The 22,970-nt window shown below is 37.3% G+C and overlaps 1 protein-coding gene and 1 pseudogene across 1 annotated transcript in view; one reads left to right on the forward strand and one right to left on the reverse strand.

Moving 5' to 3' along the window:
* Nucleotides 1-22,970, reverse strand: part of Med13 (mediator complex subunit 13) — a 97,220-nt gene that overhangs the window by 12,943 nt on the left and 61,307 nt on the right. The window contains exons 17-26 of the mRNA XM_027426367.2: nucleotides 13,578-13,739; nucleotides 10,628-10,851; nucleotides 9,757-9,946; nucleotides 8,208-8,664; nucleotides 6,563-6,782; nucleotides 4,559-4,750; nucleotides 4,173-4,396; nucleotides 1,242-1,384; nucleotides 453-611; nucleotides 156-341 (exon numbers count right to left, since the gene is read on the reverse strand). Of these exons, the coding sequence (XP_027282168.1) occupies nucleotides 156-341; nucleotides 453-611; nucleotides 1,242-1,384; nucleotides 4,173-4,396; nucleotides 4,559-4,750; nucleotides 6,563-6,782; nucleotides 8,208-8,664; nucleotides 9,757-9,946; nucleotides 10,628-10,851; nucleotides 13,578-13,739 (2,157 nt within the window). The remainder of the gene's footprint in view (nucleotides 1-155; nucleotides 342-452; nucleotides 612-1,241; nucleotides 1,385-4,172; nucleotides 4,397-4,558; nucleotides 4,751-6,562; nucleotides 6,783-8,207; nucleotides 8,665-9,756; nucleotides 9,947-10,627; nucleotides 10,852-13,577; nucleotides 13,740-22,970) is intronic.
* Nucleotides 17,068-17,526, forward strand: LOC100750428 (annotated as a pseudogene).

Genomic DNA, 22,970 nt, shown 5'->3' on the forward strand with positions numbered 1-22,970 from the left:
ACAAACTCAGCACTTTCAGACTGGAGCAGAAGGATTGCTGGAAGCTCAAGACCAAAACTGGGCTTAATAGCAAGTAGCAGGCCAGACAGGGATACATACTAAGACCTTGATTTCAAAACAAATAAAATAGAAATTTTAAGGCTCAATTAACTTACCATTGTTAGGATTGAAAGCTAAATCCAAATTTTCAGTGGTGTAAGTAGCTGAAGCTACTTGCACAGAAGCAGAAGTAGGGAACACGAGTATATGAGTACATGATGTATCTTGTGGGGTATTTAGCTGAGGCGTCTGCATATTTAGAGTGGTACTTCTTCCAAAAACAGAACCAGTTGACACAGAATCTGAAGAGAAATGTATTTTTCCTTTTTTGTAAGTGAAGAATTTTATGTAACACTTAAAAACTTAACTGTACAAGGTCTAATTAAATCTTACATACACTTAAGATGACTAACCTGGCATGATAACAAAAGAACCTTGGGGTTCCATTGCAACCAAACAAGCACTAAGGATGCTCGGAGAGTCAGCAGCAGATATGCCACACATCCTACACATGTCTTTGAGCCTTTTGCTAAGAGACTGCAAATTTCGACGACTCAGCAAACAACTCCAATCTGTGGGTATCAAGAGGGGCAGAAAGAGACAATACTAAAAGTAAGTGCTCTGTTATGCTATTAGCCCAAAGGTCAAAATGAAAGAGAAATATATAACAGCTTTAAAGTTAATGTATTTTCTAATACAGAGGTTATCATCAAGTTAAAATGTCCTGGAACTAGCTCTGTAGTCTGCCTGCCTCTGCCTCCCCAGTACTGGGATTAAAGGTTTGCACCACCATCACCCAGCATGTTTAAAACTCTTACAGTTAGTGGTACTTGAAATCTCTTATTCCCTTACCTTCAGTGAATATCACACTAAAGTCATATTTATATAATGTCTCTATATTTGGCTCCTTCTTTAAAACAAAGTTTTATTGATAACTTTTACCACTTTAAAAGATTTTTTTTCTTATTTTATGAGTATGAGTGTGCAGTGCCCAGAGGCTAAAAAAGGGCATCAGACACCCTGAAATTTGTGCTATAAATATTGTGAGCCATCCAACCAGGGACCGCTGGAAGACCTCTTAACTGCTGAGCACTTCAGCATTTTATTCAGCATGTTACTTAATATGTTCTGAACCAAATATATGTCATCATAAAACAAAGTAAAAAAAAAAAAAAAAAAAACTAGATAAAAGCATAATTTACCTTTCAATTCTCCATGTCCAATCCTACCCAGGCGACCAATTACAACTCTCCATGGTAAGGAACTCATTTGAACAAGTCCTACACACCACTCCCAAAGTTTCTGTAGACCAAACCTTCTGGCAGAACCCTTTTTCCGACGAGCCCTATTGAATGAAATGGTTGTAAATATTTCTAAAATTCACATGATGAAATTCAATAAGAGGGTTCAAATGTGTGGCAACTGGTTCATCAATTATTTATTCTGTTTTATTGACTGGTACCAGGGTATATATACTGGTACCAGATAACTTACTGTGTATGATATGCCTATACTTATGGGGCTATATTCCCCAATTCCTGGTCCTTTACATAATTTTAATGCTTCAAACCTAGACAGGCTCCAAAGACACAGAGAAACCCTGTCTCGAAAAAAACAAAAACAAAAACAAAAACCTTTACAAAAACCAAGTCCTAATACACACATACTTGCCATTCAAGTTCCTAAGTTTTTGATATAGGATCTCTTTAGGCTGCCCAAGATGGTTTTAAACTCCCAAATTCAAATAACCCATCCTCCTGGGTTTAGCTCTCTGAGTTGCAGGAAACACAGGTGTATGATATCATACGCAGCTTCAATCTTATGGATTGTTTGGTTATTCCTAATGTTTTACAATATCCATTATGGGCCTGAAGAAATAGCTAATTTGCTAACATGCTTTCCTAGTAAGCATCAGAACCTGAGTTCAATCCCCTCAAACTAAGAAAATAAATGTGTAGTTTTAATCTCAGAGATGAGGAAGCAGACAGCTCACTAACCAGTCAGTCTGGTTAGCAAGGTCCAGACTAGAGACTGTCTAGCCAGTCTCAGAGAAGGGGAAGGTTAGGTGGAGAGCACCTGAGGAATGGTAGTTGAGGTTATCCTCCAACCTCCACCAACACAAATAAATTCTTAAAATGTCTTGAGGGGCTGGAGAGATTGCTCAACAGATAAAAGCACAAGCTGTTCTTCCAGAGGACTCAGGTTTAATTCCCAGCACCCACATGGCAGCTCAACTATCTGTAACTCCAATTCCAGGGGATTTGACACCTTTACACCAATGCACATAAAATAAATTTAAATAAATTATAAATATATATTGATACATACTTAACCTAAGAAAAGTTTTTTCAGTTTACCTACCAACAACCTCAATTTACTATAAATACAATTTATTCCAGCAAAAGCTTTTTGTTTTTTTAAAGTTCAATACTTCAAGTTTTACAAGCCATGAACAGCTCTCACTACTGCAAAGGTTGCATGAACAATGTCATGGACAACAACTGAAAAAAATGATGAGTTATCCAATTTTGGCCAACAATTTGTTCTAACCCAATCTCTATACCTTAAAAGATAAAGAATACCCAACACAAACTACATTCCTCAGGACAAATAACATTGTTGTATGTTTTCTAATGCACATCCTTCACTTGGTAGGCAAGTGTGTTAACACAAGCACTTTGCAAATGAGCAATAGAAGCTAACATTTATTTAGCACTTACTATGTTACAAATATATGACCCATTCACTGTGCATGCAATACTCATTTCAATCTAACAATCTGATGAAGCAGATATAATTACTCTTCAGATATTATAGACAAGTCAGTCATAGCTCAGTTGCCTTAATTTTCCCAATATAGAACCAGTAAAATAAAAAACAGTAAGGGGTTATATTTTCAAGATAGGCATCATTACACCTTAATTATAATGTATTTTGTGTAGGGGGGGGATGCATATTCTATGGCCCAGCTGTAGAGAGTGGAGGACAACTTTTGGGACTTGGCTCTCTCCATCATGTGAGTCCCAGGACTCCAATACTGTCATCTTTTCCCACTGAGCCATCTTGCCTACCCCTACAAATCTTACTCTTTGTTAAATCTCTTTTTTTTTGAAAGATTTATTTTATTATATGCATATGGCTGTTTTGCTTACATGTATGTATGTGCACCCCACATATACCTGGTCCCTAGAGACCAAAATAGTAGACTGAATTCCTTGGACCTAGGATTATAGAAGGTTGTGAACTACCATGTGGGTGCTGGGAATAGGACCCAGTCCTCCACAGAAGCAGCTAGTACTTCTAAGTGCCCAGTTTAGCAGATCATACTTTCATGAGTGGGAGGACTTTCTAAAATATTTTAAGTGAGATGGACAGATCATCTCAGCAGTTAAGAGAGAGCACTGGCTGCTCATCCAGAGGTCCCAGGTTCAATTTCCATCACCTACATGGCAACTCACACCTGTCTGTACTCAGTTCCAGGGCTTCTAACACCCACATGCAGCAGTGCACAAAAAATAAAAATGGTTAAAAATATTATTAAATTATGTGTATTAGGTGGTTTGTGCACATAGCACAGGTGCCCATGGAGCCTCCTGATGTGGATGCTAAGCACCAACTCTATCTATCCCTCTGGGGAAAGCAGCAAATACTCTTAGCTGCTGTACCATCTTCTCCAGTCCTTAATGTTTCAAATTCTTCATCCAAAAATCATTGCCACAAGCTTTATAACATAAAAGTTAGGGATCTTAATCTTATCTGTACAGCAGATTAATCAAGGGAGGGGGCATTTGTTTTCTGAGATAGTCTCACTATGTGGTCCTGTCTGGCCTCAAACTCAGAAATTCACCTGATTCTATCTCCCAAATGCTGGGATTAAAGACATTTATCAACCTACCTGGCCACAATATGTTTTTAATTATAAAAGTAATAAATATAAAATGTAGATAAAAGTATACATAGAACCTCAACAATTAACATTTTGTGTGTGTGTGTGTGTGTGTGTGTGTGTGTGTGTGTGTGTGTGTGTGTGTGTGTTTCAAATGGTTATCTACTAAGTATGAATCTGTGTGTTTGTGCATGGGTACATATACTAACATTTCAAATTGGGAAGATGTTTAAGGAAATATAAGTACCTATTTGGAACATCGATGTTAATAATACATGTTTCTAGAAGCTCTCCATACAGATCTGTGCAAGATGCTAGAATCCACCTTTGATCATGTGATAAACAATAGCCCACAAAGAGAACATTGTATTTCTGTCCAGCTTCTCCAAATGTTTCTCCTAGCTCTGTCTGTTTGTCCTTCACAGGAGCCAGAATAAAAGGTGGTGTATAAAGTCGAATACACTCTGGTCTCTGCAAAAAAAAAAAAAAAGTAAAAAAGTACTACAGAACTATGCAATCTTAGAACTTGAAATGAAAATAAAACAAAGCATTATTATTTAGTTTTACATAAAATCTTAAAATGTAAGACATCATAACAACTTTGTTCATTGAAAGCATACTTATAATACTTACATCGGGACTTTTAAGAGCAGTTTCCATAGCTAAGCCTGGACCAAACCCAGTCAGTGTTTTTACATTGGTTGATGTTGGAAGTGGTCTCCGACACTGAGTAAAGGCCGAAAAAGCCAGAGATTTTAAATGCTGGGTGTAGATTTGCCTGTCTTCATGTTTTACAGGTTGCAACAGGTACTGACAAGGAACAATCTACGGGTAAAGTGAGTATTACCAATGTTAACAGAGTGACTTAAAAGAGAGTGAGAGAAATCCCTTCAGACAAAACTTCAGCAACATCTAATGGAAAGATTGGCTAAAAAAAAAACCTACAGCTTCTATCATACAGTGTTTTTAATTTTTATGGTACATGTATGAGCATTCTACCAGCATATATGTATATATGCCTTATATTTCTGAGCAGAGCCCAGAAAAGAGCATTGGATTCACTGGGACTGGAGCTATGAATGGCTGTGAGCTGCCATGTGGGTGCTGGAAACTGAACCCTGGTCTTCTGCAGAGCAGCCAATGCCCTAAAACCTGAGCCACCTCTCTCACGATTATTACACAGCTTTTAATATAGAGGCAATTTATATGGACCCTAAATTAAAGAACCACCTAGAAAGCTTTTAAATTTTCTATGCACCGAAATTATACTTATTAAGACTCCTGCCAGGCAGTGGTGGTGCATGCTTTTAATCCCAGCATTTGGGAGGCAGAGACAGGCAGATTTCTGTGCATTCAAGGCCAGCCTGTTCTACAGACTGAGTGCCAGGATAGGCTCCAAAGCTACACAGAGAAATCATCCTGTCTCTAAAAACCAAAGAAGACTCCTATGAGGCCTATTAATCAAAATTTAATTTTCTTCTTTTACTTGCAGCCTGTCCCAATTAAAACTAACTTACAAAGAATGCAGACATTATTTTCCTATGCAGGCACTACTTTATAACTCTGCTTACAGAGTAAGCACAGAAGAAACAATATGCCCAATATTATCTTTTTTTTGGGGGGGGGAGCAGGGAGGGGGACAGGGAGGGAGCTAACAATGTCTAATTATATAGCCCAGGCTAGCCTGGAACTATGTACTGATGCTGGCTTCAAAATTGTGATCCTCCCACCTCAGTTTCCTGGGATTATAAGCACTCACCACCATAATTACCCAACTTCATATTTTTATTAATCATGATAGGAGAATGACAAGTGTGTGTGTGTGTGTGTTTGGACGCGTTTGTCTATGTGTGCGTTTGTCTATGTGTGTATACTATGTGTATGACAGCTCTCACAGAGGCAATCTCCTGTTGCTGGAGTTATAGACAGTTGTGAGCCACTGGATTGAGTGGAAATAACTAAACTGGGATCCTCTGAAAGAGCAACAAGAACTCTTAACTGCTAAGCCATCGATCCAGCCCCCATGACTATAAAATTTATCTTTTAAAAACTCTTAAAATTTCTATAATAAGCTGCTTAGTGGTGGCCCATGCCTTTAATCCCATCACTCAGGAGGCAGACCAGCCTGATCTACAGAGCGAGTTCCAGGACAGCAAAAAACATTCTATTATAATATTTAAGTAAAGTCAACACAACATGCCGTGTGTGTGTGTGTGTGTGTGTGTGTGTGTGTGTGTGTGTGTGGTGTGTGTGTGTGTGTGTGTGTGTGTGTGTTTCAAGACAGAGTTTCTCTGTGTAGCAATGGCTATCCAGAAACTCACTTTGTAGACCAGGCTGTCCTCAATCTGCTTCCTGAGTCCAGGAATTAAAGGTGTCTACCACCACACATGGCATACAACTTGTCATTTAACAAAATGAATGTGAATACCGAAAAGTTCCTCTATAAGTTCTAAAACATCAGCCGGGCGTTGGTGGCGCACGCCTTTAATCCCAGCACTCGGGAAGCAGAGGCAGGCGGATCTCTGTGAGTTTGAGACCAGCCTGGACTACAAGAGCTAGTTCCAGGACAGCCTCCAAAGCCACAGAGAAACCCTGTCTCGAAAAACCAAAAAAAGTTCTAAAACATCAAATCCTTACCTGTACAGAAACAGTACTCTTGATATGAGGAGGAAGAGTCTGGACCATTTCCAAGAAGCAACGAAGTAGCCCCAAAGTCCATACATTAGAAGAGTTAGTGCTCTCATCTTTGTTTTCATACGTAAAAGGATCAATTATATAAACAACAATTGCAGGTGGGTAGGTAATTGCATGTGAATCACCATCTGTGGGAATTCCCACTTTATCACGATCCATTGTGCTAAATAGAAATGAAACAGAAAGTTATATTTCATTTTCCTGGGATAGCACCAAAGCAAATCCTTCTCTTCTCCTTTACTGGGGGCAAGATATCAGAAAACCTCTCTGAAAATCAGAACACTACCTTCCCTCCAAAGAGAACCATAGCTCCCGCACATACCATTCACATTTCACACCATTTGAAATAAGAGGTTTTGTGCTTTTAAAAGAAAGAACAATAGACTTCTTAAACAGCTTAACAGTAAAGAGATTAAACTGAGACAAAGCTGTGTCTAACAGCCATCTCAGAAAATGGCCCTGCTTCCAATCCTGCCAGAAACAGAGTTAATCCAGAAGCCGGGGTTATCAGTTCAATGTTCTGGTGCATTTATAGACTGGACACATTAATTTCAGAAGTTTAGTGGTGAATAAGCATCATTCTTTGATAAGTAAATTTTCTTTAAATTTCAGATCTATGTAGATATTCAAGATGGGCAAACCAATCTGGATAGTAGTTTATTTTTACCCATATTTACATGTGACTTTTGGAACAACTGCATTCTAGGTAGCTGAAAAAATAACTAGGCTCAGACTAACTGAACCAATGAAACATGGGAATTTGTCATGGCACTTTTGTATTTGCATTATACCATATTACTTCCATACTACAGATAAGGACACATGCTAAAACAAGTTAGACTGCCCCCTAATCACAAAGTGGTAAATGACAGGGCTGACATTAAAATTTACTAAGAATCTAAAGCCTCTAAGGCCAGGGCTGAGCTACAATGCAGTGGTAGACTGCTTGCCTACTATATGTAAGGCCCAGGGTGAGGTACCAACAACACACACACACTGAAGCAAGCTCCAACTGCTTAAGCATTTGTGCAGTGTATATAAAAAACTACATTTGCTTACGGCACAGGCCAGGCTCAAGCATAGGGATATGTGGAATTATGTTTTTTAAGATCTTAACACCAACCCTGTGATTCTATGATAAAGACTTTTAAAACAATCTTTATTATAATTTTATACATAAAATACTTAACATGATTGAACTAAATTCCACAATAAGAACAAGAAGCACTTTATATTCATTTATGACTGTCTTAAGATTAAAAAAAAGGGGGGGCAGGCATTGGTGGCACACACCTTTAGTACCAGCACTCAGGAGGCAGAGGCAGGAGGATCTCTTTGAGTTCAAGACCAACCTGATCTCCAGAGCAAGTGCCAGGATAGGCTCCAAAGCTACACAGAGAAACCCTGTCTGGAAAAACCAAAACAAACAAACAAAAGATACAAAGAGACACCATAGATTCTGAATTTCCACAAACTTAAATTTGCTTTTATCTTTTCATACACTGTCCACAGGCTTCAAGCAGGCTAAACCCATGCTACTTACTGCTCAACTATCTCTCAACCCCAAGCATCAGTATCTTAAAAATACCTTTCTGACACATCAGGATGTGGCTGAGTGGGAAGCGAGGCTGACTCGCCTGACATTCCTGCTGCCTGCAGAGATGATGACTGCTGTCCTCCCAGCTGGCCACTCTGAACTGTACTTGTTTGTGCAGACATGGATCCTGAACCACTAGTGTTCATACTGCCAAAGGGTGGAAATGAAGGCAGTTTATTTGATGACACTCCACTACTCATATTGGAAGATGATGAAGATGAAGTTGTGGTCAAAGTTGAATTAGCTGTGGCAACTGAAGTAGATATGGCAACACCTGAAGTCATTGTCATAGTGCTACTTGCCGCAGATGCTAAGGTGGCAGATGGAGTATTAGCGTTTCCAGTATTTGTCATCTGAGGTGCAGTAAGCAAAGACTGATTTGTAGGGGCAACTAAATTTGGCTGGGAGAGCAGAGAGCTGTCCAACGGCTGAGAAGCAAGATATGGACCTAAAGAACAAAAAACGGGTATTTAATTCTTGGTTTCACTGACTTATTTTTATTCTACTAAAGAAATAACAATTTAGTTGATACTTTCATGGCAATTATCTTCCCTTAACTGTTTTACTAACAGTGTAGCATGTAATAGCTTTCTATTTTCTCCCAGAAACTAAAGAAACAAGTTTAAAATGGAACTATAAAAGTAAACCTGCATTTTCATTCAAATTTAAGATAATCAATATGAAAATGTAAGAAAATTTTATTTCCTGGGCAAAATTAGATGTAAACAAAGGCTGACAAGATGGCTCAGTGATTAAGTTAATCCCCAGGAAGCACATGGTAGAAAGAGAACCAACGCTGCAAGTAGCTTTCTGACTTCCACTGATTCAGGTGCATATACCCAACATACTCCAGTAAATGTTAATAAAAAAATCAGAACACATCAACAAGCGTGACAGCAGTATGTAACAATTTTTCATCAAATCACTGCAAGTGTTATTAAGTATTATTTCTTCACAAAGTGAAGAAATACTGTCCAAACTGACAGCTAACTAAAATATAAAATGGAGGAATAGTACCATGAAGCTCAATTTACAAAAATGTCTAAGTTCAGTAATTTGGTATTACATCTCTTTGGATAAATGTAAAAAAGTTCACTGGTATTTAAAAGTACAAAAAGGTTTTAAATAACAGTCATTCTCTTAGCCACAATAAGACTTTTTCTGGAGTTGCATAGTTGACTTAGAAATTACATGCATCTGAATTATTAACAAATCGTAGATCTTGAAGTGCGTAAAACATCAGATCCCACAGAAGTAGCAGAAAATATTTTGGAATCCATAATGTCTACTTGAGAGGATGCCCACATACGAAGCAAACGGAATTTCTATGTGGACAGTCAGACAGTACATATTTAACTTTGAAACCACAGCCTTTGCCACATCTACTCAGTTCTGACTTTACAGGACAAAAGCAGGCAGAGACAGCGTGTTTGAAAAATGGAGATGGCTACATGACACTAGGATATTATTTACAAAAATAGATGATGAACCAAGCCACAATGCTCACACTACTCTTGTAGAATGAATACAAATTTATTACCTAAATCATATCTGCAGACTTGTGCATAAAGCTTGAGCTTAGAAAATGCTTCATTGTTACCATCAGCTGCCTGAGAAAACCATTCTGTTACAAACTTTTCTGAAAGCTTCTTTGATGCAGTAGCTCCCACTTTCATGATCCCATCCGTCAACAGTCGAGAAATAGGTCTGTGTTGGCCCAATCGACAGGACTACAAATACATATATAAAAGGTAGACTCAGGGAATCTATTATACTATTAGGGTACAGATATTAAATTAAAAACTCAATCTATTTAAAACAAGCTTTATTACTTATAATTAACAACTGAGTCAAAACACCATGGGTAAGTATGCAGACACTGGTCATCTTCCTTTAGGAATTTCAAGCTGCTGCTTTGCACTCCCCTCCCCTGCCCCCTGCCCCCAACCCACACACACACAGCTCAGGTAGCCCAAGCTGGTCTCAAACTTTCTATGTAGTTAAGGATGACCAAGAATTTCTGATCTTCCTGCCTTCATCTCCCGAATGCTGGAATTATAAGCATATACCACCATCCCTAGTAATACGGTTTTTCCAAGATATGGTATTCACTGTGAAGGCCAGACTGGCCTGGAGACTTTCCGGTTTCAACTACCTCAGTACAAGAGTTACAGATATGCACCACCACACCCAACATACCAAGGGTTACTTTAAATATAACACATATGCCCTCGATGGGTCCCTCCTATACTATGTTTTCCACTGTGACCCAAGGCACACATACCTAACAGAGACTAGCAAAAATGTGGAAGAGTATAGTTTCCTAGTAAGACAACTGACAAAAATCAGCATTTTTCATCAGCCAGTAGAATTCCCCAGTATAATTTAAACATAAATTATAAAATACCTACCTCATATATTGCAGTAAGATCTCTAAAAAAGCTTTTGGCTCCATTTAACAACGCTTCATTCTCTGGACAGAGTACAACATAGGCTATATCTCTTTGAGATCCATATGGTTCCAGCATAAGTTTCTCCCAGTAAGGGAGAGCAAATGGAGAAAGCACCAGAAAATCGTAATCATAACCCAACAAAAACGTGGGAATTGGCAGTGGTTCTGGAGATTCGTCAGTTCCTAATAAAGAAGGAAATTAGGAAAAAGCCAGTTCATGTCATCTTTATTTCCAAAGCTAATAAATAGATTATTAGGAAAATATTAAAGACAGAAACATATAAAGCTAGCAATGACATATTTTCAGAATTAAAAATATCCTTAGGTGCTCATTTTAAAACATTTCCTGCTATTTTGTTTAGGGCAATCTTGTTCTATAAACAGTCAGATCGAACTTGCAGCAAGCCTCCTTCCCTTGGCCTGTTAAATGCTGGGATTATAGGCACAAGTCATCACACTTGTCATTAATTAATTTAAAAGTAAACTTATTTATAATTAATATGATGAATAATTTGTTTACCATAAAGACTTACGAGAAAAATCATAAGATATACTATGTAACATTGTATACATGTCAACTATACTATATTTTATTTCTTAAAACTTGGTTAAAACAGTAAATCAAGTTAAATCTTCTTAACAAAGAAAATGACAAATTACCTTATTTTAAAATGAATAAAAGACATGAACAACGACAAAAAATAAAAATACTTCTTATAGAAAAATGATTGCTCTCTTTAAAGAAAGCAACTTAAATGGATACTAGGAAATAATTACAGCACTACATTCTAGGTACTCTCCAAAGCTCTGTACATTTCTGTATTAACTAATTCTCACAAACACCATATCCGCAGACATTGTTATTAAACTCATTTTAAGCACAGGAAACAAGAATGGAAAAGGTAAACAACTTGTCCAATAGGATAAAATAAGTCACTGCAGGAATCTGAACCCTGGGCACCCACCTTCAGTCTCTCAAATACAGTGAAATCAATGTTCTTTCATTCAACTACCACACAATTTACTGGCAATTTACTTTGAGACAGTAGATTTTTATCTGATAGAGTTGAAATTGATACTTTTGAGTACAATTCAGCAATATACATTTTAAAGTATACATATGCTTTAAGCCAAACATACATGAATCACTGAAAATAGTTGGAATGATAATGAAACAATCTATGTCTATAAATAGTGTATTATTAAAATACATACATGAACGGCATATACAAATTACATATATAAAAATGATGGGATGTAGACAATCATTTAAAAAGGAAAAGATAGTTATGGATATGCTAACAGAAGTAATCTCCAAAATCAAGTGCAGAAATAAATCTCTATACTGTGTTGTAGAATATTATTTTAAGATGTGTTACATTTGTTTATGCTGTGGAACATTTGTTTAATGATGCAAAGATGTGCTGCATTCTTTTACATTGCATTTGTTTAACTCTGTGAAGCTGTGTTACTTTGCCTGTCTAAAACACCTGATGGTCCTAATAAAGCACTGAAAGGTCAATAGCAAGGCAGGAGAGGGATAGGCGGCGCTGACAGGCAGAGAGACTATAATAGAAGGAGGGGGAAAAAAACAATAAAGAGTAAGGAGCAAGAAAAGAAGGAGAGGAGGGATGTCAGGGGCCAGCCACAGGAGTAAGAGTGAAAGTAAGATATACAGAACTAAGAAAAAGGAAAAAGCCCAGAGGCAAAAGGTAGATGGGATAACTTAAAGAAAGCTGGCAAGAAACAAGCCAAGCTAATGCCAGGTACTTATAATATCTATACGCCTCTGTGTATTTATTTTAGGGCTGGGTGGAGGGCACCCAAAAGAAGAAAAAAACAAGCAACAATAATACTGGTTTTGAAAAGAATGTAAAGTTTATACTACAAAGTATCGCTAACCTGAAGTTTTCAAGGAGTATCAATTTATATGACATTGAAATCATCCAGCCATTAGTATAAAAGAAAAATTACAAGAAGCCTGCTACTGTATACAATGCACTCTGAAACCACACAGAAATTGAGGATTTTAATGCTAACAGCTATTAACCCAGAGCTGGGGATGTGGTTTGGACTTGTCTATTGTTTGTGAGGGTCTGGGTTCAAACCCCAACACTACACATAACACAACTAGCTATCGTTCCAAATACACTTCCTAAGTGGTATTTCAGAAACAATCAATATTTCAAACATTTAAATAGTCTCCTCTATTACAAGTGACCACAGTCAACCATATACCTACTTAAGAGTATTCAGTCACTCACTACTTTATTGTTAACTGTGAATTTCCTTTTTTGTTCAAACCTTTCATGAGAAAAATCTTGTGGGTTTTTTTTTTTTTTTTTTTAGATTTTATTTATTTATTATGTATACAACATTCTGCTTCCATGTTTCTCTGCACACCAGAAGAGGACACCAGTACTCGTAACAGATGGTTGTGAGCCACCATGTGGTTGCTGGGAATTGAACTCAGGACCTATGGAAGAGCAGCCAGTGCTCTTAACCTCTGAGCCATCTCTCCAGCCCAAATCTTGTGTTTTTTTAAAATCAATATTATTAGTGTGTACTATCTGACTACAACCTATCCACCTCATTAAATTTAGAACTCAAGTCTTTTGGGGATTTGCAAAAATCATCTTAACAACATGATCCTTTCTTCACACAAAATCACAGTGGATGTCAATCATGTACAAATAGTGCAGCTACTCATACTAATGTGAGAGTAAAGAACCCAGGAAAACTATATGCTGCAAATGCAGAAGGCAGGCTAGAGTTAGAACTGGACCACAGTGTCCTTAACTGTTTAATTTAAAAGAAAATATTTGTGAACTAATGTGCTTATTCTAGTTGGGCACATACCTGAGAACAGATGTATAATCAGCCAGTATCTATTACAATATACAACTTACCATAAGAGCCTCGGCCAGCCATTTTATGAAATTGTTGCCAAGTGAGAGGACCCTGAACTCCCCAAGGCCTCACTGTCCTTTTTTTCTGAATAGCATCTTGAAGAACTGGCTGAAGAGAGAGGAGCATTCGAAGTATATCCTGGGAACACTGCACACTCACGTCTACAATCATTTAACAACAACAAAAAAAAAGAGTAGTAATTGTTATTGGTGACACAAAATGGAGAGATAAACATATCAGAAATTTTAGCTGTTCATTATAAAGAACATAAAACATTTGCTAACACAGAAAACTATATAAAACCTTTCAAAAGTCAGATGTCGTGACACATGTCCGTATAACCTGAATTCAGGAGGCTGAGATGGGAAGGTCCAAGTTATAGGCTAGCCTTTTCAAGTTAGCAAAACTGCCCCATCCCCCAACCCCCCCCCCAAAAAAAAGGGAGAAGGAAGGAAGGTCGGACGGACGGATGGACGGACAAGATTCTGGTAGTTAAGGATGCCTTAGCAGGAGCAAATGTTAGCATGCATGCAGTACCAAGATCAGCACACAGATACAGATGCAAAACAGAGCAGAAAAACACAGAAAAGTAACTCTTCATAAAATACTTTTTTTATCCAATTAATCAATTTGTATTTATATTTAGTCCTTCCCAGTACATAAGTCTTGCACTGAAATGAGTTATAAATCATTTCTCTCTATTATGGTAAAATGACGAGAAAAACCAGTTATAATGATGAATTAATTTGAGAAAACACAGACTATAACACCACCAAAAGATAGGGCTGAGAGCATAACAGTGGTACACCAAGCCTGCCTAGCAGCGCAAGCACGGGCTTCAACCTGCAGAATGGGTATGAGCATGTAGCCCATAAATGTTAAACAGTTATAGAAAAGTACCACTAAATGACACTGACAGTATCAATCTGGCTAGGAATTTTGCCTGATCATACTATTACATGAAATCATTCAGCTTTAATTATTATCACATCCTATCTTATCATTAGTGGCTTTAATTTCCTGTAACTTAAAAAGTAATTCAATTCCAAATACAAGCTTAATAACAATTTTGAGCAAAGCATGGCAATAATTCCAGCACTGAAGAAGCTAAGGAAAGAGGACTGATGCAAGTAGCAGATCAGCCTGGGCTACACAGTAAGACCCTGTTCTCAAAACAAAACAAAAATTATGTATAGTATTACATACATAATATAATACTATTTAGTCACTAATAAGTGATTTAAAACTACCTAACATAGAATATCGACTAATATGATAATATAGTAATAATGGGGGGCTAGAAAGGTGACTCAGTGGGTAAGAGTGAGTATTGTTCTTGCAGAGGACCCAAGTTCAAGCCCCAGCACTTATATCAGGCAGCTTACAACCACCTGTAACTCTAGCTCCAAAAGATCTGGTCTCTGCAGGAACCTGCACCCTTAAGCACATACATACATACATACATACATACATACATACATACATACATACATACACACACACACACAATAAAAATTGAAAATGAATCTTAAGTAACTAAAACAAAAGCCAGAACATGTCATATTATTAAGAAATAATAGTAAATGACAAATATAAAATAAAGTATATCTTATGCTATGCAATTAGTATAAATATTCATATGTGACTATAACAGCCTAGAAAAAGGTATCATTAGCTAGGCTGTTAATTGTAATTACATGGGAGCTTATAAAAATGACATGGTGACAGAGGAAGGTGGATCTATGAGTTCAAGGTCAGCCTGATTTACAGTGTGATCTCCAAGACTGCCAGAGCTACATAAGAAACCCTGTCTTGAGAAACCCAAACCAAAGTCAAAACAAAAACAAAAAAGTTGGTGGGGCAGCTTAGCAAGTAAAAGAACATGAGTTTGATCCTTAGGACCAGCATGGAAAGAGAGAATCAAACTCCATGAGTGTAATGTAGCTTACACTACAGCACTCAAGGCACAGACATGAATTCATACAAGAAAATAACAGGCTTGTTAAAATCCAAATTCAGCATTCAGTTCTGGAGATCATCAAGGCACAGGAATCTGTATTTTTAATTCTAATTAAGAGGTATTCTCACAGATAGGCTCATTTTTTCTATCCCTAATTAATGAACATTAGCTATGATATCCCTGGTACTCTTTTTAAAAATTAAAATCATTAAACAGCTACTAATTCAAAAAGATACAAATTTAAGATCTAAAACTATAAAGTTCTTAGAAAAAAAACAGCTGCAATGTTATGACCTGGTCCAGAAAAACCTTTTTAGATATAACACCAAGGTACAGAAAAAATTAATTAGGCTTTATCAAAATCAAAACAAAGGGTATTATCAAGAAACTGATGGGTTAGGAGGTAAGGGTGCTTGCCTCCATACCTAATGTCCTGAGTTTAATCCCCAGAGCCCACTCTACACATACAACACACAGAGGGACATGCATAAAAAGAAAGAAGAAGAAAGCAGGTGAAATCATTTTCACATTATATACCAATAAAGGATTTTCATCCACAGTTCACGAAGAAATTATACAAATCAATAATAAAAAAGGCAAAAATAGATAAAAATTTAAAAACAATACAAAAATCAAACTTTAAAAGCAGGAAAAACTGAAGGATAACAAATTTGAGGACAGCCAAGGCTGCAGAGGCAGACTTTACCTGCACACTCATCCCTTCATTACCACCCCCAATAAAGCAAAGGTCTTACGCATCTCTAGAGATACACAAATGGATATTAAATCTATGAAAAGACACTGAACATCATTCATCACTAGGGAAATTCAAAGCCAAACCACAAGACACCACTTCATAACCACTAGGATGTCTTCAATAAAAAAGACTTCAAGAGTTGGTGTGGTTTGAGAAAGTGGAACCATCTAATGTTAGAATTTAAAATAGTGCAAATGCTTTGAAAAATACTAGTTACATAACCCAGGAAATTATCTAAGCATAATGTAAACACAAGCATTCATCATATAAAATCATATACAAATGTTCACAGAAGCATTATAATAGTCAAAAAGTGCACACAACTCAAATGTTCAAACTGTAGACTTTATATAACAATGGAATATTATGTCATTAAAGTATTAATATGTGCTTTAAGAACTCTGAAAACAATCTGAGTGGAAGGGAAAAAAAAAAGTCAGGGGCTCAGTGGTTAAGAGCACTGGCTGCTCTTCCAGAGGACCCAGATTCTATTCCCAGCAACCACATGGCAGCTCACAACTGTCTGTAACTCCAGTTCCGGGGTACTCAACACCCTCACATAGACATATATGGAGGCAAAATGCCAATAACCATGAAATAAAAACAAACTAAAACATTGTTTTAGGCCCCAGTCACTGAGCCACCGACGAGGACTCAGCTGCCTCCACCTTGAGCCCCCTCGCTTCCCAACGTGCCGTGCCCCCTGCCCGCCTTCTCCCCCTGCAGCCGCCTTCCACAGGCCATTTCCACTGAGGAAAAGGAATTGTATCATATGTGTGCTATCCAGAACCTCCATTCTTTCGACCCCTTTGCTGATGCAAGTAAGGGTGCACTGCTGGCACTGAGGATTATACCCATATAAGAATTCAACAGAGAAATGGCAGGAAGACCCTCACCACTATCCAAGGGATAAAAAGAAACTAGTGAAGAAGAAATTTGCCTTCAATGGTACTGTAATTGAGCATCCAGAATATGGAGAAGTAATTCAGCTACAGGGTGACCAGCGCAAGAACATATGCCAGTTCCTGATAGAGATTGGACTGGCTAAGGACGACCAGGTGAAGGTTCAGGGGTTTTAAGTGCTTGTGACTCTCTGAAACTTGAGTAGAATTTCCCTCCTGTCCCTTGTCACAAGTTTAAAAACCTCACAGCTTGTATAATGTAACCATTTGGGGTCCGCTTTTAACTTGGACTAGTGTAACTCCTTCATGCAATAAACTGAAAAGAGCCAAAAAACAAACAAACAAACAAACAAACAAACAAACCATTGTTTTAAAGAAAGTCACAGACACCAAGCATTGTACCGTTCTATTTACATATAATACCCCAAATGCACATGTATACAGACAGAACCCTAACTAGACTAATGGTTGAGTACAGCTTTGAGACAGGGACAGACAGAAACAGGGAATGTAAATACTAAAATGTTCTAAAATTGCTTGTACTGATGGTTACAACTGTAAATACTAAATATTTGATTGTATGTTTTATGCAAGTAAATTATATGGTATGGTTATAAAAGTATTAAGTGATTGGGAGCGGCTATGATAGTGAACATGAAAAAACTATGAGCAACTTTTTTGCTGTCATTTTTGAGACAGGGTTTCTCTGTGGAGCCCTGGCTGGCTGTCGTGAAACTTGCTCTGTATATCTGGCTTGCCTTTGCCTCCTGAGTGCTGGGAATAAAGGTGGCTCTATGAGCAACTTGTATTTATTGTCTCAATTCCTTTTTTGTTGTTTTTGTTTGTTTGTTTTGTTTTTCAAGACAGGTTTCTCTGTGTGGCTTTGGAGCCTATCCTGGCACTCACTCTGTAGACCAGACTGGCCTCGAACTTGCGGAGCTCCACCTGCCTCTGCCCCCTGAGTGCTGGGATTAAAGGCCTGTGCCACCACTGCCCTGCCATTGTCTCAGTTCTTAAAAGCTCTCAATTTTTTTTTCTATTTTGAACAATATAAAAGTTGCCACTGAAACATAAACTGTATTGTGTAGATATTTTTTTCTCTTTTTCAGCAATCCCAGGACAACATACATGTCAGTCAATTGCTCTGCCACAGAGCTACATTCTCAACCTACTTTAGACTTTTAAATTAATTTGAACAAATATTCATTATTCTGATCATGAACTAAATGACATGCATTACTCTAAGAGTTGGAAATATGGATATCCTTACAGAAACTGCATGCCATGTGCTTTAGGGATAAGAAAGAAATCAATCAATAAATTCTATTCCATGAGAAAAATTAAGCCAACACTATGGAAAATGCAGAACATCAGGAAGGATTTCCAACTTTGTATTAATAACATCTAACAAGACTTAAAAAAACAAGATCCCAAGTAAGTATGTAGGAGAAAGGTATCCAAGGCAGAGGACACAATCCATGGGCCCTAATGTGTAGGCCCTAATTCTACTGGTATACATCTCAACAATGTTATACTTTAATCAGAGTATGAATACACACCAGGCAAAACTCTGTATTTATTTGGCAAACAGGTTGTTCCCAATAAACTAGTAACAAAGAGCACCACTGAAGCCACTGCTGCCATTGGAGTTAGTGACACTGGAGATCCTATGTGCTCGGCGCTCACTGACTCAGTTGTATTTTATTTGGCACTTCCCTATAGTATAATGAATTAGATGAATCATAACATTGTCATTTATAATAATGAGCTCATGTGTGGTCTTCTTGGTTTATTTCACAAATTACTTTACTATCATGATGAAAATAATTAGAGTTATGACCTCACTGCCCAAGAACTATTTTTGTTTTCCTTTATTTTAGACAGAATCTCACTATGTAGTAGGGGCTGTCCTGAAACTCAGTCATCTCTTGCCGCTACCTCCTGAGTGCTGGGATTAAACCGGGCGTTGGTGGTGCACCCAACATTCGGGAGGCAGAGGCAGGCGGATCTCTGTGATTTCAAGGCCAGCCTGGTCTCCAGAGCAAGTGCCAGGATAGGCCCCAAAGCTACACAGAGAAACCCTGTGTCGAAAAATCAATCAATCAATCAATCAATCAATCAATCAATCAATCAATCAATCAATCAAATAAACAAGCCTGTGTGCCACCATGCCCAGCCTGCTCATCAACTAGTATTATACCTCCTCAAACAGGCCTATTCTATTAAATGCCTCCTGTTCCATCCCCTGCTTATTTACATGTGTAAGTCTCCAGAATTAACCAGCACCCCAAGATTTATGTGTACATGAACAACATTTACTTCTGCTTGCTTCAGAGCTGAATTAAAGGTGATGCTTTAACTGGGGTAGTGAGTTGTTTCAGCGGGTGCTTTCAGAGTTAAGCCTAACGACCTCAGTGGAAGGAAGAAAATCAATGCCTACAAGTGTCCTCTGAGTTCCATGTGTAACATGGTACCTGTGTATACACCAACAACATGTAATAAAAAAAAAGCATACATGTGTCTATAATCTTCTCATTTATTCTGACCTCACCCTCAAACTACCATTGCTATAATTCACCTTTTTGCTACATATAATTATCTTCAATTTCAGGGCTTGTTAATATTCTACCTATACTACTGTAATTATTCATCTTTCTATCAATAGGAATTTGGATTACCTTTTACTTCTGATTATAATTTTAGCTATCTTAGTGACTGGAAAACAATTAAGATGTAGAACATTTTCATCGTTCTACCAAATACCATGTTCACAGTTTTATGTATGTCTTAAAGTGGCTGAATTAATTAGTTATACAAGGACTGCATAAATCTCTTATGTTTACATGAATGAGCTCAATAAATCTTTACAATGCTAATCAATCAAATACTAATTTTATTTCATTAGTACAAATGAAGTGACTTGAAGATATAGTTCAGTTTTAAAGCACCTGCCTAGCATACTCAAGTTCCTAGGTTCAAACCATACACACACACACACACACACACACACACACACACACACACACAAAAAAAAAAAAAAAAAAAGAATAGGTAAGGTAATAAGGATAAAAAATTACTTTTTCAAAGACATCATTAGTAATAAGTGGTTGAACTAACTCCTATCTCCAGACTTTGGTTTAGAAGATCATGGACAGAGTGTGAAAATGTACATTTCTAAATATGTGGTAATGTCTGAAGCTGCTGGTATGGGAAATTAGACAGGAGTATCAAATGACGCTGTCACTAACTCCAGTTGCTTTCATCCATAACTACAAAAGCAATCACTACAAATGTTCATGTTCCCTCTTCTTGTCCAAATAAATAACATTTCTTCTTGTTGTGATAGACATGTTCCTATAACCTAACTGAAATGAATTGACTCTATTACTCCTCACTTATTCAATGACTTTGCTCCTACAAGGGTACCTTTTGTTCTGTGATAATTCTTCCTATGGAGGAAGGTTGGACTAGAGAGACGGAGTGAGGTTCCAGTTAGGTAGGAAGAGTAAGTTTTAGAGGTCCATTTAGAAACATGATGAGCACAGTTACTAATATTGTATTCTGTACTTTATAACTGATAAAAGATTTTAAATAAGATAATCAGCTTGGTTTATTATTTCTATAATGTATCCATATAGCAAAGTACCACACTGTACTCATGTGAAATATATCTGAATACATGGTAAAAATATATGAAACTGTCTATTTAAATTTTTCATCTAGATAGAATTATTCTGCATGTACACATGTGTATATATTAATAATAATGTTAACCATAACATAAAATTTCTATTTTAAACCAAATGTCTCCCCAAATTTTAAATTAGTTTCTCAATCTCATACCCACGCTAATCAGGCTGACAGAGATGATTATCAAGTTCTTTAACTACCTCCACGGTGCCACATTCAGTGGTCTTGTCACACTGTTCCTGTTCCCTTACAAAGACATTATACATATATTCACTCTCATTCTATATTCTCACACATGAGTACCCTACTTCCTGGCTTCTTCTCAGATTCCTTCCTGACCCTCTCTCCCCTAAAATTTCTTATCCAGCTCCAGGCTTTTAAAAGAAAAGGGCCCCATATATCCCAGGGTGGCCTTGAACTTACCATGTAGCCAGATATGACCTTGAATTTCTGATTCTTTCCTTCACTTTCCCAGTGCTGGTATTACACGTGCACCACAAATGACATACCATAGTATTTAATACTGATAACCCACATTAAAAAAAAAAAAGACATTTCCAGATTCATCAGTCTTCTGAATTTAAAACTATTATCTCCAAATATGTACTTGACCTCCTCCTATTTTCCTCCTCTGTAGTTAGCACCAACATTCATACAAACCATGGTTAATGCTTCATCTTCTCTTACACGAATCAGCACAATTCTGTAGGTCTATATTTCCATCTAAACTGGAATCTACTACCACAACTTCTATTGTTTTCAGTCTTTTCCAAGCTGTCATCCTCACTGACTACTGTAACTGGCTTCTCCCTAATTTTTCTTCTTGTACTTTCACCTGCCGTCCCAGGATATTTTTTATGCAATAGCCAGTGATTTTTTTTTCTTAAGCAAAAAAGACAGTGTGGGACTACTTTTCTATTAAAAATAGTTGCTACAGCATTTACAATAAATTCTAACAGCATGGTTCAAAAAGTGCCCACTTCCAAGCTTAACTACCCGAGTTCAAACCCTGGGTTGAGTTGGTACAAGGAGAGAACCAACACCCTCAAACTGTCGTCCTCTGACATCCAAATGTATGCCATGGCACACATACCCAAACACATACACGCTCACACACAAATTAAATAATTTTGGTGTTTCAGACACTCTTAGGCTTCATCATCTAATCAGTCTGACCATCACTCAACATTAATACTGCCTATGTTTCTCAAACTTATCCTGAAAACTATGTCCTCAAGGACTTTGAACTGCATTGTCTACTAGCACTGTTTCCCCAGTTAACTATATTGTTCACACTTTTCCCACTCCAAACAGGACTTTCCATAAATGTTCCTTAACCTTCGCTATCATCTCTGACCATGTTTCTTAAACAGCACATAAGGTTTCTCCCATGCAAACATGTTTTGCACTGATTTCTCTTTAATGCACTTATAACCAGTACATAATGCAAGCATGTATTGTTGTTGTTTACTATCTATCTCCTCCACTAAACCATAGGCTCAAAAAGAAAGGAGATTCTGACATAATCAATCAGTGCCTTGGAAATGAGAAGCCTGATCCAAACAAACAGTGGTGGGGCCCAAAAGGCTGACTGATGGTTTCTGAGGCCTGACACCAAAGGCTATCATCTGGCCTACATATATGTACGTAAACCCAAACACATGTAATTATGCACCCACATACACACAAGCAAAAACCAAACCAAAAAGAAAAAATAAAATAAAAGCCAGAGAATGGTGTGTCTGTTCAACAGTGACCATAAAATAGTGGTCACTGTTGAACAACAAGGTGCTTGGTAAATATTTAATAATATAATCAAGTCATAGCTAAATAGCAAAGTATATGACACCTGAAAAGACAAAATTACATGGCTGAAGGAAACAATAATTTTCTGCTAACAAATAAGCAGCATGCCTTTTAAATTTTTATGTGGCTAAACAATTACAGATGCACAATAACCTATTTTTATTGCTGAAACTTAACTAAACAGCTAAGAAATCTCTATGTTACTGTCTTTTTGGGGTTTTCTGTTTGTTTCTCTGACACAGAGTCCCTTATGTAGTCTTAGCCTCCAACAAGAGAT

This window comes from Cricetulus griseus, chromosome 7 (assembly GCF_003668045.3).
Source record: "Cricetulus griseus strain 17A/GY chromosome 7, alternate assembly CriGri-PICRH-1.0, whole genome shotgun sequence".
In the NCBI taxonomy this organism is placed as follows: domain Eukaryota; kingdom Metazoa; phylum Chordata; class Mammalia; order Rodentia; family Cricetidae; genus Cricetulus; species Cricetulus griseus.